Below are 15,584 nucleotides of genomic sequence, written 5' to 3' on the forward strand. Positions count from 1 at the left end.
AGAATTAATCTATTATGCCACAGCACCAGCCCCAAGAAATGCAGCTGGTTTTCATGTTGACTTTTTTTCCTATAACTTCATTGAATTTGCTTATCAGTTATAATAGTTTATCTGTGGAATCGTCTGTGTTTCTTGCACATAGCATCTTCTCATCTGTGAACAGAGGTAATTATACATCTTCTTTTCAATGTGGATGTCTTTATTTCTTTTTCTGGCTTAATTGCTCTGACTAGCACCTCCAATACTGTGTTGGATAAAAGTGGCAAACACAGGCATCTCTGCCTGGCTCCTGATCTTGGAGGGAAAGCTTTTATTCTTTCACCATTGACTATGGTATTCACTGTGGGTTTCCCATATATGGATTTGATCGGGCTGTGTAGTTTTCGTCCATCCTCAGTTGTTGAGTTTTGTCTGCGTCTCGAATGTTTTCTTCCATCTACAGTACGTGTGCACCATGAAATGGGGTTGAATTTTGCCAAATGCTTTTTCTACGAATTGTGTATTTTTGTTCCCCTTCATTCTGAGAATGTGGTATATGACATTGTTTTTGTTTTTTGAGATTTATTTGTTTGTTTGAAAGGCAGAGTTACAGAGAGACAGAGACACAGAGAGAGAGAAAGAGAGAGAGGTCTTCCATGCACTGGTTCACTCCTCAGATGGCTGCAGTGGCTGGAGCTGTGCTGATTCGAAGTCAGGAGCCAGGAGCTTCTTCCAGGTCTCCTACATGGGTGCAGGGGCCCAAGCTCTTGGACCATCTTCCACTGCTTTCCCAGGCCAGAGCTGGATTGGAAGTGGAGCATCCGGGATTCAAACCAGCACCCATATGGGATGCTGGCAGTATAGTCGGCAGCTTTACCAGCTATGCCACAGTGCAGGCCCCGTGACATTGGTTTCTGTACACTGAAACATGCTTGTATCCCAGGAAGAAGTCCCACTTGGACATGCTGTCTAACCTTTGCTTGTGCTGCTAGTATTTTGTTGAGGATTTTACATCATTTTTCATAAGGGATATGGGCTTCTAGTTTTCTGTTGTAGTATTTTGGCAACAGGGTCTCATTCTCTTTTTATTAAGTCTTTTCCTGTGTTTTCCTCCATGAATCTTTCTCTCTTCTACCCTCTTTATGTGCTAGTGCCATTTTTGTTCCTCTTGTTTGTTACACACACACACACACACACGCAAAGCAAACAAGCCTGCTTCCTTGGCCCTCCTCCCAAATCGGTCCATGTGCTTTTTTTGGGGGCCAGAGCCTAATTTGGGGAAGAGGCCACGTACCAGTGTCTTTCCTGGGAATAAGGACATTTCCTCCTATGGTGCTGGGAGGGCCTCTCCTCATCCTGAAATCTTTTCTAGTCTGCTCAAATTCTGTAAACACACAGGAAAGGCAACTTGGAATATCAAGTGTATTCCATTAAATCCAGCTAATAATTGGTGGGTGCCTTAGCTGGGCCTGGGTCTGTGCTCGGCACTGGGCACACAGGAATGCAAAAGCCCTGGGGATGTAGGAAGGAAATCAGGTGATTTCAGGACCAGAGCTAATTAGAGCAAGACCAGTGGGCTGGGGTCCCTGGAGGTCAAAGTGCAGGGGTTCAGGAGTGGCTGGGAGCAGATGACCTTTGGCAGAGGTCACGGCAGAGTGGCAGGAGCCCTTCAGGTAGCTCCTGGGGTGGAGAGGACCGAGCTGCGGCATTCATTTACTCAAGGGCACACATGAGCTCAGAGATGTCACAATAGAAGGCTCTGGGGGCACAGGACTATGGGGTGGCCCAGTCCTGTGCCTCTGGTGACATTCTGCCAGGAGCATCAGAGGTGGTCGTGGAACAAAGGGAGTGGTACCAGCCTAGGTCAGTGGTTCCCCGTGACCGATCTGTATCCTGAGGCAGAGTGAAAATAAATGTCCCCGAGCCCCGCCCTCCAGAGGCAATGTCAGGAGGGCTGGCGTGAAGCCCAGGAAGCTGCATTTGATGTCCATGGTCTCCAGGTGGCTCTGCCGCAGGGCCTTCCATGGCCATGGCCCAGCACCACTTGCTTGAGGGGCACATTCTGCCAGGAAGCCCCACGGGAGTAAAATAGAACAGCAAGTGCAAAGAGCTGACTTACAAGGAACTTGGGTTTGAGCCTCCACCCTACCGCATCTGAGCTGTATGACCTTGGATGAGCGGCTGAACCTCCCTGCGTGTTTGCTTCCCCTGAGTGAGAAGGGGCCGGTGGTACCGACCCAAGGGGAACACAGAGGATTCAGTAAGAGGATGCACGGGAAAGGCTTGGCTCAGACTCTGCTCTAGGCAGGTGCCCAGTGAGTGGTGTCACTGCCGTGAATATGACTTCTATGATTGTCCCCAGGGAGGACTTTGACATCTGTCCCCGGTAGCTGGCTGCCTGTGAGTTCAACAGAGGAGGACGCTGAGAGAGGTCTTCTGGGGGTAGTTCTCCTGGGACTTTGATCCCTTCCCACCTGGGGCCAGGGATCTGGAAGCTGCTATGTGGTGGGCAGAGCTGAGCATCACCTTGCTAGGGTGCGCAGTGGTGGGGCTGTGGCGGCCCAGGTGTGCAGTGGGAGCTGTGGGGCAGGGGGCCAGAGAACAGACGCCGCATCCGCCTGGCCCTTACCCTGTGCCTTTCTCTGCAGTGGAGCCGACCTGCTTGCTGTCAACTCTGATGGGAACATGCCCTATGACCTGTGCGAGGATGAGCCCACCCTGGATGTCATTGAGACCTGCATGGCGTACCAGGGTAAGGGAGGGTGGCACGCTGTAAGGAGGGTACTGTCTGGTGTTGTGGTCGCCAAAGTGCATCCAGGCAAACACATCAGCAGCCACAGGCCTGCCTGCCTCTGGGGCGGCACTCAGTACACGGGGGTCCTCTTTATCATCACCGTCCGTGTGATGAACGAGACATGGACCCTGGGGAACACCACAGAAGGGAGGGACTGTTCTCATCCCTGTCACCCACACGCGCGGGCGGCCTCAGCTGGCCCCCTCTCCTCCTCGTCAGCTGTGAACATTCGATTCAGTAAACATTCACCATAAAGATACATTCCCATTTGGGAAAATAATTAAAAAGTCAAGAACATTCGCGGGTGCCTGCTCCGTGCCAGGCGCCATGCTGGCTGCCAGTGGCCCAGATAAACAAGAGGTGGGCTGTTCTCGGCTCATAAATGAGGTTCAGAGAGGAGACAAATGTAGCAGCGAGAGACCTGCCTACCCTGCACCCCATACCCTGTGTATGGGCCTCTGGGTGCCTTCTGGGAAAGTTGTCTTAAATCCAGAAATTTTTTTTTTCAAGATTTATTTATTTATTTGACAGGCAGAGTTACAGAGAGAGAGAGAGACAGACAGACAGACAGATAGACAGACATCTTCCATTTGCTGGCTCACTCCTCAGATGGTCACAATGGCCAGGGCTGGGCCAGGTCAAAGCCAGGAGCCAGGAGCTTCTTCCAGATTTCCCTTATGGGTGCAGGGGCCCAAGCACTTGGGCCATCTTCTGCTGCTTTCCCAGGCACATTAGCAGAGAAATGGATTACAAGTGGAGTAGCTGGGATGTGAACTGGTGCCCATCTGGGATGCCACATCACAGGTAGTGGCTTAACCTGCTATGCCACAGTGCCAGCCCCTCGAATCCAGATCTTGAGTTGTAGCCCTAGGTCCTGCCTGGGCCCTGCCTCGTGTTTCCACCCAGATGAGCACCATAACCGCTGCTTGGCTCTTCATGCTCCCTGCCCTCTCCCTCCAGCCTTTCCAGCTCATATTCTGCAGAGGTTCTTTTTTTTTAATTAATTAATTTATTTGAAAGGCAGAGTTACAGAGAGGCAGAGAGAGAGAGAGAGAGAGAGAGAGAGAGAGGTCTTCCATCCACTGATTCACTTACCAAATGGCCACAAAGGCCAGAGCTGCGCCGATTCAAAGCCAGGAGCCAGGAGCTTCTTCCACGTCTCCCACGTGGGTGCAGGGGCCAAGGACTTGGGCCATCTTCTACTGCTTTCCCAGGCCATAGCAGAAAGCTAGATCGGAAGTGGAGCAACCAAGACTCGAACCAGCGCCCATATGGGATGCTGGCACTGCAGACAGTGGCTTTACCCACTATGCCACAGTGCCAGCCCCCAGAAGTTCTTTTAGTATTTATTTAATTCAACTGAAAGGCAGGAGGAGAGAGAGTTAGAGGAGAGACACACAGCGAGATCTCTCATCCCCTGGTTCAATCCCCAAATGCCCACAATGGCCAGGGCTGGGACAGGCAAAAGCCAGGAGCCGGGAACTCAACCTAGGTCTCCGCAGTTGGAGGCGGGGACCCAAGTATTTGAGCCATCCATCACCTGCTGCCTTCCAGGGTGCATACTAGCAGGGAGCTGGAATCAGAAGCAGAGCTGGTTCAGGAACTCCGGCAGTCCGATACGGGATGCATGTGTCCCAGGCAGTGCCTTAAATGCTCTGCCAAACACCCACCCCCTCCTGAGGTTCTTAACAATTTTTCTGCCAATCCAGTGTATCTATAGAGCCCTTCTTAGGATCAATGCAGTTATGAAATCCTAGATGTATAAAGTAAGTCAATTCTATTAAAACAGAGCCACCAAAATATTTATTTTTTTTTAAAGATTTATTTATTTAGGGCCTGGCACTGTGGCGCTGTGGTGCAGTGGGTTAATGCCCTGGCCTGAAGTGCCAGCATCCCATATGAGCACCAGTTCGAGATCCAGCTGTCTGCTATGGCCTGGGAAAGCAGTAGAAGATGGCCCAAGTCCTTGGCCCCTGCACCCACATGGGAGACCTGGAAGAAGCTCCTGGCTCCTGGTTTTGGATCGGCACAGCTCCAGCCATTGCGGCCTATTGGGAAGTGAACCATCGGATGGAAGACCTCTCTCTCTCTCTCTGTCTCTCTCTCTGCCTTTCCTCTCTCTGTGTAACTCTGACTTTCAAATAAATTAATTAAAAAAAGATTTATTTATTTATTTGAAAGGCAGAGTGACAGAAAGAATGGGAGACACAGAGCGAGAAAACTTCCATCCACTGCTTCACTCCCCAAATGTCCACAATGGCCAGATCTGGGCCAATCTGCAGCCAGGAGCCAGGATCTTCTTCTGCATCCCCGAGTGGGTACAGGGGCCCAAGGATTTGGGCCATTCCCTCTGCTGCTTTTCCAGGCCATAGCAGAGAGCTGGATAGGAAGAGGAGCAGCCTGTATTCTAGCTGGTGCCCATATGGGATGCTGGCACTAAAGGTGGAGGCTTTACCCACTATGCCAGAGCACCAGCCCCCCCAAATATCTTTAAATTGTGGGAGATAGAAACTTTTTTGATTCATTAAAAAATAAGATACCAGGATACGGAAATACCTATTGCTTCTGTTGGTGACAAAGCCACAGGCCCTGCTAAGACTGGATTTTACTTGTATTCTAATGGTAGGAAATCCTAAATTTAATTTAAAGGTTAGTCAAAATAAACTTGTCATTTTTTCTCCCTTTGAGTTTATAGACCTCTCCTGAATTCCACTCAAGAGCTCTTGAGCTAACAGATATTTTTGCAGAGCAATTCACTTTCTCTTTAAATTCCACTGGCTAAATATTTTAGCCAGGAACTGGGGCTCGAGAATGTTATTCTGCGCCTCTCTACCTCAGTTTAGTGGAGTCTCCATTCGAAAGCGTTGTATTCATTGATGCAATCATTTCCGCGACAGCAACAACAAAATGTATCGAGCATTGTGCCTCGAGCTGCAAACACAGGTGTGGATGAGATGAGGGAAGCTATCAGGGACTGGTCAGATAGAGTGGTCAGCGGAGGCCAGCTGGGGTGGTGATCAGGGCTGGGACCAGCAGAATGAGACAGAGCCGGGCACTGGAGCAGTTGGAGGTGGGTAGGGTGGCAGGAACTTCTAGGTGGGAGAGCAGCATGCAGCAAAGTGGCTGATGTTGATAACAGGTGTCCTGGGAGCCAGGCGGGCATGGCCCTGTCTCTGTGGACCAATGCATGGTGTTTGTGTTCATAAGGCCTGGGGGACGATGATTTATGGGCTTGTCTCTGTGCCCCCTTGATGGGCAAGCCCTGGGGAACAGGAGCCACGTCTCCCCCATTGGCCTGATTGCTCTAAACAAAGCCCTCTCTCCCACTGCAGGCATCACCCAGGAGAAGATCAATGAGATGCGGGCAGCTCCTGAGCAGCAGATGATCACGGACATCCACTGTATGATTGCAGCGGGCCAGGACCTCGACTGGGTAGATGCCCAGGGCGCCACATTGGTGAGGATATGGGCCAGGCTGGTTTGGGCTGGGGGCTAGTACCAGACCAAACCCAGTTACTGCTGAAGTGGGCCAGCTCCCAGGGGAGGTCAAGTCTTTGACCTTTCCCACATCTCTCTGGGACCAGAGTTACCCGTGGGGCATGGAAGATTAGCTCATCTTCTTTAAGAAATGGCCCGGGAGCTGGCACTGTGGTGTAGCAGACTAAGCCACTGCCTGCAGTGCTGGCACCCCATATAAGTGCCGATTTGAGTCTTGGCCCCTCCACTTCTGATGCTACTCCCTGCTGATGCACCTAGGAAAGCAATGGAGGATGACCCAAGTGCTTGGGCCCCTGCACCATGCGGGAGACCAGGATGAGGCTCCTGGCTTCTAGGTTTGGTCTGGCCCAGCCCTGGCCATTTGGGATGTGAATCAACGGATGGAAGACTTCTCTCTATCTCTGCCTCTGCCTCTCCCTCTCTGTAATTCCACCTTTCAAATAAATAGATAAATGTTTAAGAAAAGAAAGAAAAAGAACCTTTCCACCCTTATCGGGGGCTGGGAGTCAAGAACCTTGGCCCTGCTATTCACCTGTTTTGTCTCCAAAATCCACGCTTCAGGCTCCAGGTGCTCATCTTGAGTGCATTATTTTCCTCTCCTCCAATGATGCCCCTTCTCAAAGACTGGTGACAGCGTTCACCCTCTCATCCATGCCACCTTGCCTTGCACTGTCCATTCCTCTGCCTAGCGTGTCTCTCACCCCACCACTTTGCTTCATCAGCTCTCCCTGATAGAGCTGCAACAGCCTCTCCCCGGGTTCCCTGACTTCAGTCTGTTCACCCTCAGTCATCCATCCACCCATTGGTCCATCCATCCATCCATCCATCCAACCAACCAACCAACACAATTTGAGCACCTCCTCTGTGCTACATACTCCCCTAGACCCTGGAAAGAGAATAGTAGACCCTTTTCTCCCAGATCTGCCTGATTAACTCCATTAATCCTTGCAGCTCAAGTGTCAGTGACCTGGGGAGAGCTTGCTAGCTTCTCCTCATAGCATTCTGCAGCCCAGTACTGGGGAGGGTCAACTTCTGTAGCCTCTGAACTGACAAGAGCTTGACATGAGAAATCACCTCCCAGTGGCTGGGTGCTATCCAAAGTTTGGGCTCTGTGCTGGTCACGGGCCCTCAGAAGTTCCAAGTTCTCAAACCCACCAACTAGAACTCAGTGTTAGCAAATTCCCCTCACTGCCCATCAGTCCTGAGCTGGTGGCCCAGGGGTGATAACTGAGCTCCTCTCACTCATCACTGGGCTCTAACCTCTGCTTCATGCCCATTTCTGTTAGTTGAGTCCCTGCTTGGATCACCTGCTCAGCCCAGCACTGGAGAATAGTCTCAGATGGTGAGACTCAGTGCCGCTCTCTGCAGTCAAGGCCGGCCTGCACCAGGGCATGGCCCACTCTGACTGGAACTCCACTGGGCTCCCTGGACTCAGGGGTCTTCTCCTCCTGCACTGGGGCTGGCTCACCCACATGGGCCTGGCACATCTGGGTCTCAGGTCTTCCCATTAAACTGGAGATCACCGTATCTTACTCTGAGAGCTGCTGGGAAGATTCAGTGAGATTCTGCATGCGAGTGCTTAGTACAGAGTCTGAACTCTCAGTGGATGTCAGCAGTGGTCACCATTGTTAATATCACTGTTCCACTCATGCCATTTATTTATTTGAAGGGCAGAGTTACAGAGAGGCAGAGAGAGAGAGAGAGAGAGAGAGAGTCTTTCATCTGCTGGTTCGCTCCCCAAATGGCCACTATGGCCAGAGCTGAGCCAGTCTGAAGCCAGCAGCCTGCAACTTCTTCGGGTCTCCCTATGTGGGTTCAGGGGCCCAAGCACTTGAGCCATCTTCCACTGCTTTCCCAGGCCATAGTGAAGAGCTGGATCAGAAGCAGAGCAGCTGGGACTCGAACCAGCACCCATATGGGATGCAGGCACTGCGGGTGATGGCTTTACCTGCTGCACCACAGCACCAGCCCCCCACTCATGTCTTTTTATTCCCAGCCAAGTATTGAGGCTCTGCAGTCTGTGATGTCCGTCTGGCCATCCAGGTGTCATTCGTCACAACTAGCAAGCATCAACTTTTATATATCAGCTAATCAGACTAATTTTCATGTCTGCCTGTATCCCACCATGCCCTAGATTTACTCTGCCAATTTTTGGTATATAAAAAGGTTAGAACCTGATAGCACCTTCTGTCAGGGTGAACGAGGGAGCATCTGACTACTGGGCCATGCCCACTCTGCCTCCCTGGACCTGAGCCCACTTGGCGTTCTCCTCCCACCTTGGCTAGGCAGTGGGTTTCTCTTTGCCTTGTCTCCTCTCTCTGCTTGTGTTCTTGGTGCACCTTGTCATTACTTGGGGCTCCCTGGACTGTTCATCATGCAGTGAATGCTCATCAGGTGCGGATCCCCTTACGCATTTTCTGGGCGATTGAACAAGTGGGACAACTAAGGTCTGTTAGTTGTCAGGGACTGGAGCCCTTGAATGGGGTCAGGGAGAAGGGTTGGACCTCTCTGTGGGGCTTTCCTAATTGGCTGTATTAATTATCTATTGCTGCCTAACAGACTGCCCCACAATATAGCTTAACTGGGTGGCTCTGGTTTGGCACCTCTCATGAGACTGTAGTCAAGGTATTTACTGGGGCTGAAGTCTCATCTGAAGGCTTGACAGGAGCTGGAGGACTCCCTTCCAAGCACACCCATACAGCTGGCACGCTGGTGCAGGCTGTAGACACGGTCCATTGTTTCTTGCCTCCTTGGTATCTTTCCTTGGGGCTGCTTGAGGGTCCTCACACCATGGTCGCTGCCTCCTGCTGGATTGGTCCAGGATGGCATGAGGTAGAGAGAGAGGCCTTCTATTCCCTACCCTCAGAGATGACATACTGCCACTTTGTAATGTCCCATTAGTTAGAAGTCAGACCCGCATTTGAGGGGAGAGCAGTCAGGCTCCATCTTTGAAAGGAAGTATTTGCTCATGTGCTTTAAAACCACCAAAGTGTGGCTGGCGGTGTGGCTCACTTGGCTAATCCTCCACCTGTAGTGCCGCACCCCGGGGGCTAGTCCCGGTTGGGGCGCCGGTTCTGTCCTGGTTGCTCCTCTTCCAGTCCAGCTCTCTGTTGTAGCCCGGGAAGGCAGTGGAGGATGGCCCAAGTCCTTGGGCCCTGCACCTGCACAGGAGACCAGGAGGAAGCACCTGGCTCCTGGCTTCTTCGGATCTGCGCAGTGCGCCGGCTGCAGCGGCCATTTGGGGGAGGGGGGGGTGAACCAACGGAAGGAAGACCTTTCTCTCTGTCTCTCTCTCTCTCACTGTCTAGCTCTGCCTGTCAAAAAAAAAAAAAAAGTGAAAGTAAAACCACCAAAGTGGATCTCTGAGACCCCTTCTGCAGGGCCTGGTACACAGTAAGAGCTCAATAATTGCTGTTGCTTTGGCTACATGGGCTCTAAAATCAGCCACAGGGGAGAAGAGCTCGGCTCTCTGCTTCCTCCTCTAGATACATATTTCAGACTTAATCCTCAGCTATGTGGCTGGTATTTCTACTTCATTGTATTCTATTCTGCCAGCCCCAAGGAAGCTCCAGGATCTGGATGGAAATCCCACTTCCAAATGTGGGCCAGCCCTCTAGGGAGTGCTCCTTCTTCCCTCTCTTCCAGCTGCACATCGCTGGAGCCAACGGATACCTGCGGGCAGCTGAGCTCCTCCTGGACCACGGAGTGCGTGTGGATGTGAAGGACTGGGATGGCTGGGAGCCCCTGCACGCAGCTGCCTTCTGGGGACAGGTAGCCCCCGCCACAGGGCCGTGGGGGAGGCCAGCACAGGGTTCCCACCCACAGGGCTGGAGAGTGGGGAGGCCAGCACAGGGTCAACCTGCTGTCGCTAAGTCCTTTGAGTTCACAGTTGGTTCAGAAGAACATAAGGCCCAGAGAGTTTGCAAAAGCATTAGACAGTCTGCGTCCCTGTAGGATGAGAATCCGATTTGCCAAGTTAGAAAGTTCCCCGCGTTTCTGTTCTGAGCAGTTTCTCTATTTGTTTCCCAAATACGATTACACTTTATGCAGTTCCTCCCCAGATACTTGACGGCTGTACAGTCACAGCCAGCTCCTTCTCCTTGACCTTGGCATGGCCCAAGAATGCTGGAGGAGTTGCCAAGCCCACTGTACCCTTTAGGATTTCCTCCATATCTCCAGCCTTCAAGGCCTTTCTCAGCAATCAACTTTGCCCCACCATTTTTGGGGCTTGTCCTGAGACACCTTGGACACTCCACACCCTGGACTTTCTTCGCCCTGGGCAGGGAGACTGTGGGCATCTTCCTGTGTTTCAGATGCAGATGGCAGAGCTGTTGGTGTCCCATGGGGCTAGTCTCAGTGCTAGGACATCCATGGATGAGATGCCAATAGGTAAGTCCAGCACAACACCAGCACACATGTAGGCATTCTTCAAGTTTTTGGTGGGTGGAGCGATAAATGGATAAATATATGGTTGGATAGACTGACGGATTGGTGTGCAGATGGATAAATGGAAAATGAATCAATTAATGGATGATAGATTAACGGATAGAGGGATTGATCAAGAGAGTAGATGGGCAGATGTGATGACGTGATGATGTGTGGATGGATGGGTGGAGGCTGACTCCACAGATAGATGACAGGCCAGCAGGTAGGTGGCTAGGTGAGAAAGAGGTTAGATAGATTGGGTGTGACTATGTGGGACTCTTTCTTGGGCTGCATGGGGTGCCTGCTTCTTGCTGAAAAGCAGTAATTCTCAGATCAGTAGGGAGTTGATGACTAGGACTCCCTCAGTCACAGCTGGGAACCTTAGGAGCCGTCACTGCATGCAACCTGGCTTCCCCGTACTTATTTTCCTCTAAGGATTGGAGTTGCAGCCCAGGAAACGACAGCCATTGTTGTCTTCCCTCCCTGCATGTCCCAAAAGATGCTTGGGGTGTTCGGTGGGTTGGGGAGGCAGCTGATTTGGTCCAGAGCAACCTCGGGGACCCCACAATGCACTGCTCTGCCCCTTCAGACCTGTGCGAGGAGGAGGAGTTCAAGGTCCTGCTGCTGGAGCTCAAGCACAAGCATGACGTGATCATGAAGTCACAGCTGCGGCACAAGTCGTCCCTGAGCCGGAGGACGTCCAGCGCGGGCAGCCGTGGGTGAGTCAGGGGCACAGTCACTGGCCCCCCCCCCCCGCCACGCTCCCACTGGGGGGACCTGGACGCAGCTTCCCGGCGCCCGCTCTGTCCCCTCAGGAAGGTGGTGCGTCGAGCCAGCCTGTCGGACAGGACCAACCTGTACAGGAAGGAGTATGAGGGAGAGGCCATACTGTGGCAGCAGCGGAGCGCGGCCGAGGAGCAGCGGACCTCGACTTACAATGGGGACGTCAGGGAGACCAGGACGGACCAAGAGAACAAGGACCCTGTGAGTGGCCTCCAGCCCGCCCCCACCCCAGCCGTGGTCTTGGGAGGAGGGCAGAGCCTAGCCTGGTCTTGCCTTTCCATCTGAGACCCTTCGAGGGTAGCAGCTGGGCAGTGCCCTTACTAGCTGGGGCCTGTCTGACAGTAGGCAGGGTCCTTAATCCAGCCAGGTCCTGTCTGATGGTGGCTGATGGGAGACAGCTGGACACTTTGGCATGCAGGATGGTCTCACAGTGGACAGGGAGCAAGTGACTACCAAGTGCCTGCTTGTCCTCAGCAACTCTGGCCCAGGGCTAGGTCAGTAGGATGGTCACCCCTGGAGCAAAGGGCACTAAGATGTAACAAGATTTTGAGCAGGGTATTCATCAGAACACACCTGGTTGGAAAAAAATTCTTGAAAACCATGTCGGGTGGCTGGTAGGCGCTCTGAGCAGCCTGCTCTAGGAGTGGCCCGTGATCCTGGGCTTTCCTCTGCTTTCCTAAGGGGGTTCATCTTCACTTCCTGTGGCTGCTCTAACAAACTGAGTGGCTTCCAACAGCAGACATTTATTCTGCCACAGTTCCGGAGGGGAGTCTATGCCATGCCTCTCTCCCGGCTTCTGGTGGCTTAGGTGTTCTTTATGTGCTGGCAAGGCTGCAGCCTGGGCCTTCAACTTTATGTGGTCTCTGTCTCTGTCTCTCTCTCTTTAAGATTGATTGATTGAATCACTCATTCATTCATTTGAAAGACAAAGTTCCAGAGAGAAGGGGCAGACAGAGGTCTTCCATCTGCTTATTTACTCCCCCAAATGGCTGCAACAGCCAGGGCTGAGCCAGGAGCTTCTCTGGGTCTCCCATGTGGGTGCAGGGGCCCAAGCACTTGGGCCATCTTCCGCTTGTTTCCCAGGCACATCAGCAGGGAGCTGGATTGAAAGTGGAGCAGCAGGAACTTGAACCAGCGCCAGTATAGAATGCTGGTGTTGTAGGTGGCAGCTTAACTGGCTTCACCACGATGCTGGCCCCTTCACATGGTCTTGTTCCTTGTGTGGGTGTCAGTGTCTGTTTTCTCTTCTATGAGGATACTAGTCATTGGACTAGAGTCTGCCCCAACCCAGTACAACCTCATCATAATTTAATTCATTGTATTTGCAAAGACCTGATTTCCACAATGCCACATTCAGAGATTCCAAGTGAGCAGGAATTTTTAGGGACACTAGTTCAGGCCACCGTCAACACACTCAGGTCCGTGTGTGGCTGCTGTCTCACTGAATGTGGTAAGAAGGTAGAGGCCCGGAGAAGAGTTAGAGACAAGAGATGTCTGCCTTTTTGCTTCTCCCACCACACGATGAACAGATGAGAACATTTCTAGAGAGGATTGCTATGGTGGGGTGCAGAATGATTAGCTGCCTACCACTCCCATGTGTGTCAGAGGGACCCTGCCGCCCAGCGAGCCCAGGAAATCCCTCTCGGGTTGTCTCACCTGCAGGGGTGAAGGCACCCGTCCACAGAGCCCATCTGAGCTGCAGGCTGGGTGTGCAGCAGGCACATGCATGTTTTGTTCTTCCTCTGCCAAGCTTGAGAGCTGGGGAAAAGCATCGCAGTTCAAAATCAAAGCACATTTCAGATGCCTCCTCGCCTTTATTGATTCTTTATTGATTTATTGATTCTTTTCTTTGTGATGGCCCTATAACTTATGTATGCTAAAGCACACCAGTCGAAAGGGAGTTTTCAATGAATTGCCTTCCCCCTCTCAGTTTCTTCCGTTCACCCCGTGTAACTTTGAGCACCAAAGATTAGTTTTGCATATGCATCTAAACGCTTCACTTCTGATCCAGCTTCCTGCTAATGCTCACCCTGGGAGGCAGCCACCCCATGGGAAACCTGGATTGAGTGCTGGGCTCCTGGCTTTGGCCTGGCCCAACCCTTACTGTTGTAGGCATTAGGGGAGTGAACCAGAGGATGGAAGATTTTTTTTTTTCTTTCTCTCTCTCTCTCCCTCCACTTTCAAATAAATAAAAAAATAAATTTTAAAAGTAGATAGAAAGTTGAGCATCCATGAATATTGGCATCCATAGAGGTCTGAGAACCAGTCCCTCACGGCTACTGAGGGTTGATTCTATTACAATTTACAAATCCGTTCTCCAGCTGGTGGATACTTGGGCTGTTTCCAGTTTGGGGCTGTGATAAATAAAGCTGCTGTAAACATTCCTGTGCTTGTCTTTTGGTGGCCAAACTGTTTTCTGCTGGTGCATCCCCAGGACAGCAGTGTGATTCATGCGGTAGCCGTGTTTAGTTTTAGTGGATGTTGCCAAACAATTTCCTTTTTTTAAAAAAATAGTTTAAAAATTTTCATTTTATCTGGAATGCATAGAGACAGAGAAGAGGGAGAGAGAGAGAGAGATTTCTCATTCACTGGTTCAGTCCCCAACTGCCTTCAACAGCAGCCAGGCTGAAACCAGGAGTCCAGAACTCCACCAGTGTCTCCCACATGGGTGGCAGGGACCCACGTACTTGAGCCATAATCTGCTGCCTCCCAGTATGGGCATTAGCAGGAAGCTGGAGTTGAAGTGGAGGAGCGGGGACTCGAACCAGGCGCTGTGACATGGGATGTGGGCACCCCAAGTGGAGACTTAACCTGCTGAGCCAAACCGATACCCAACCAAGCAGTCTTCAAAGCTGGTTGCACACGTCTGCTCTCCTGTGAACAGTGTAAGCGTGCTTCTCACCAACTCTGCTGTAGTCAGTCTTTTCAACTTGAGCCATCGTGGCAGGGTTGCTGGGCAACCCACATTTTAAATGCACGTTTACTCAGTGGTGCGCTTGCTGGCCATTTGCTTATCCTCTTCTGTGAAGCATCCTTCCCTTCTTCTTTGCTGGGTGGTTTATATTCTCCTTATTTTATGGGAGACCGAGATTCCTCTTCCACATTTGCTTTGTCCCTGTGTTGGTTCAGATCTCATAGACCCTGGTGTGCAGTATGTCATAAATCATTAGTCCTCTAGGGGGCAGGGTAGAGGCGTATGGCTGCTGGAAGCCCTGCTTAGTTAACTGATTAATTCCTCATGGAGGCTGTAGTTTATTTGGGATTTGGAGAGGCAACCAGATGGGCTTCTTTGCCTCTGGACCTGAGTTTTCCAAGCCTGGGAAGGAAGAGGGCACAGATGCAGCACAGCCAGGTCAGATACCCAGAGGCCCAGCCCCAGGGCGACTGTCAGATGTAGGACCACAGTTCCAGGCGCTGGTGGACACAAGGCCAGCTCCCTGCTCCAGAGCTCAAACTGCATTCCTTTCTTGTCCCTGGTCCTTTCAAGGCAAGGGTGTGACAGCCTGTATGTGGGGTCCCTGGGCCAGCAGTTTCAGCTTCATCTGGAAGCTCCCTAGAGAATAACAGCCTCAGGCCTCCCGCTAGACCTGTCGAATCAGAAGCCCTGGCTGGACTGGGGCCTGGCACTCTAGGCTGGAGAACCACTTCTCTAAGGCAGTGTTTGCTCTGCCTGAGCCCCGTGTCGGATTCCTACTCGTCAGTCCCCAGGGCTGGCTTCGGTTCCTGCTGTTGCAGAGCTAACTCCCAGGTACCAGGCACAGCAGCAATAAGACAGTTGTAGCTTCTTTAATCTGTGGTTCACAGATATGACTAACTGTACAATAAAATCACCTAGGGACATGTGTTTTGTTTTGTATGTATTTTCATTTTGTTTGAGAGACAGAGAAATCTACCAGATGAATGGAGGGACCAGGAAGCTGGAATCAGAAGTGGAGCTTAGACTCCAACCCAGGCCCTCCAGGGTAGGATGCCCGCGTCCCGTGCGGTGTCTCCACCACTGTGCCGGAGTCCTGCCCTGCTTTTTGTCTGTTAAATCCTGATGTCCAGGCTGGGGCTCAGACTGAAGCAGAATTCTGTGGGGTTGGGACTGAGGCATTGTATAAAT

The 15,584-nt window shown here is 51.7% G+C and overlaps 1 protein-coding gene across 1 annotated transcript in view; it reads left to right on the top strand.

Annotated features, from left to right (window-relative positions):
* The window catches only part of PPP1R16B (protein phosphatase 1 regulatory subunit 16B), a 93,544-nt gene that overhangs the window by 71,426 nt on the left and 6,534 nt on the right, over nt 1–15,584 (top strand). Inside the window, exons 4-9 of the mRNA XM_062202356.1 lie at nt 2,628–2,731; nt 6,106–6,230; nt 9,917–10,042; nt 10,585–10,660; nt 11,286–11,415; nt 11,512–11,680. Of these exons, the coding sequence (XP_062058340.1) occupies nt 2,628–2,731; nt 6,106–6,230; nt 9,917–10,042; nt 10,585–10,660; nt 11,286–11,415; nt 11,512–11,680 (730 nt within the window). The remainder of the gene's footprint in view (nt 1–2,627; nt 2,732–6,105; nt 6,231–9,916; nt 10,043–10,584; nt 10,661–11,285; nt 11,416–11,511; nt 11,681–15,584) is intronic.

Source organism: Lepus europaeus, chromosome 10 (genome assembly GCF_033115175.1).
Source record: "Lepus europaeus isolate LE1 chromosome 10, mLepTim1.pri, whole genome shotgun sequence".
NCBI lineage: Eukaryota > Metazoa > Chordata > Mammalia > Lagomorpha > Leporidae > Lepus > Lepus europaeus.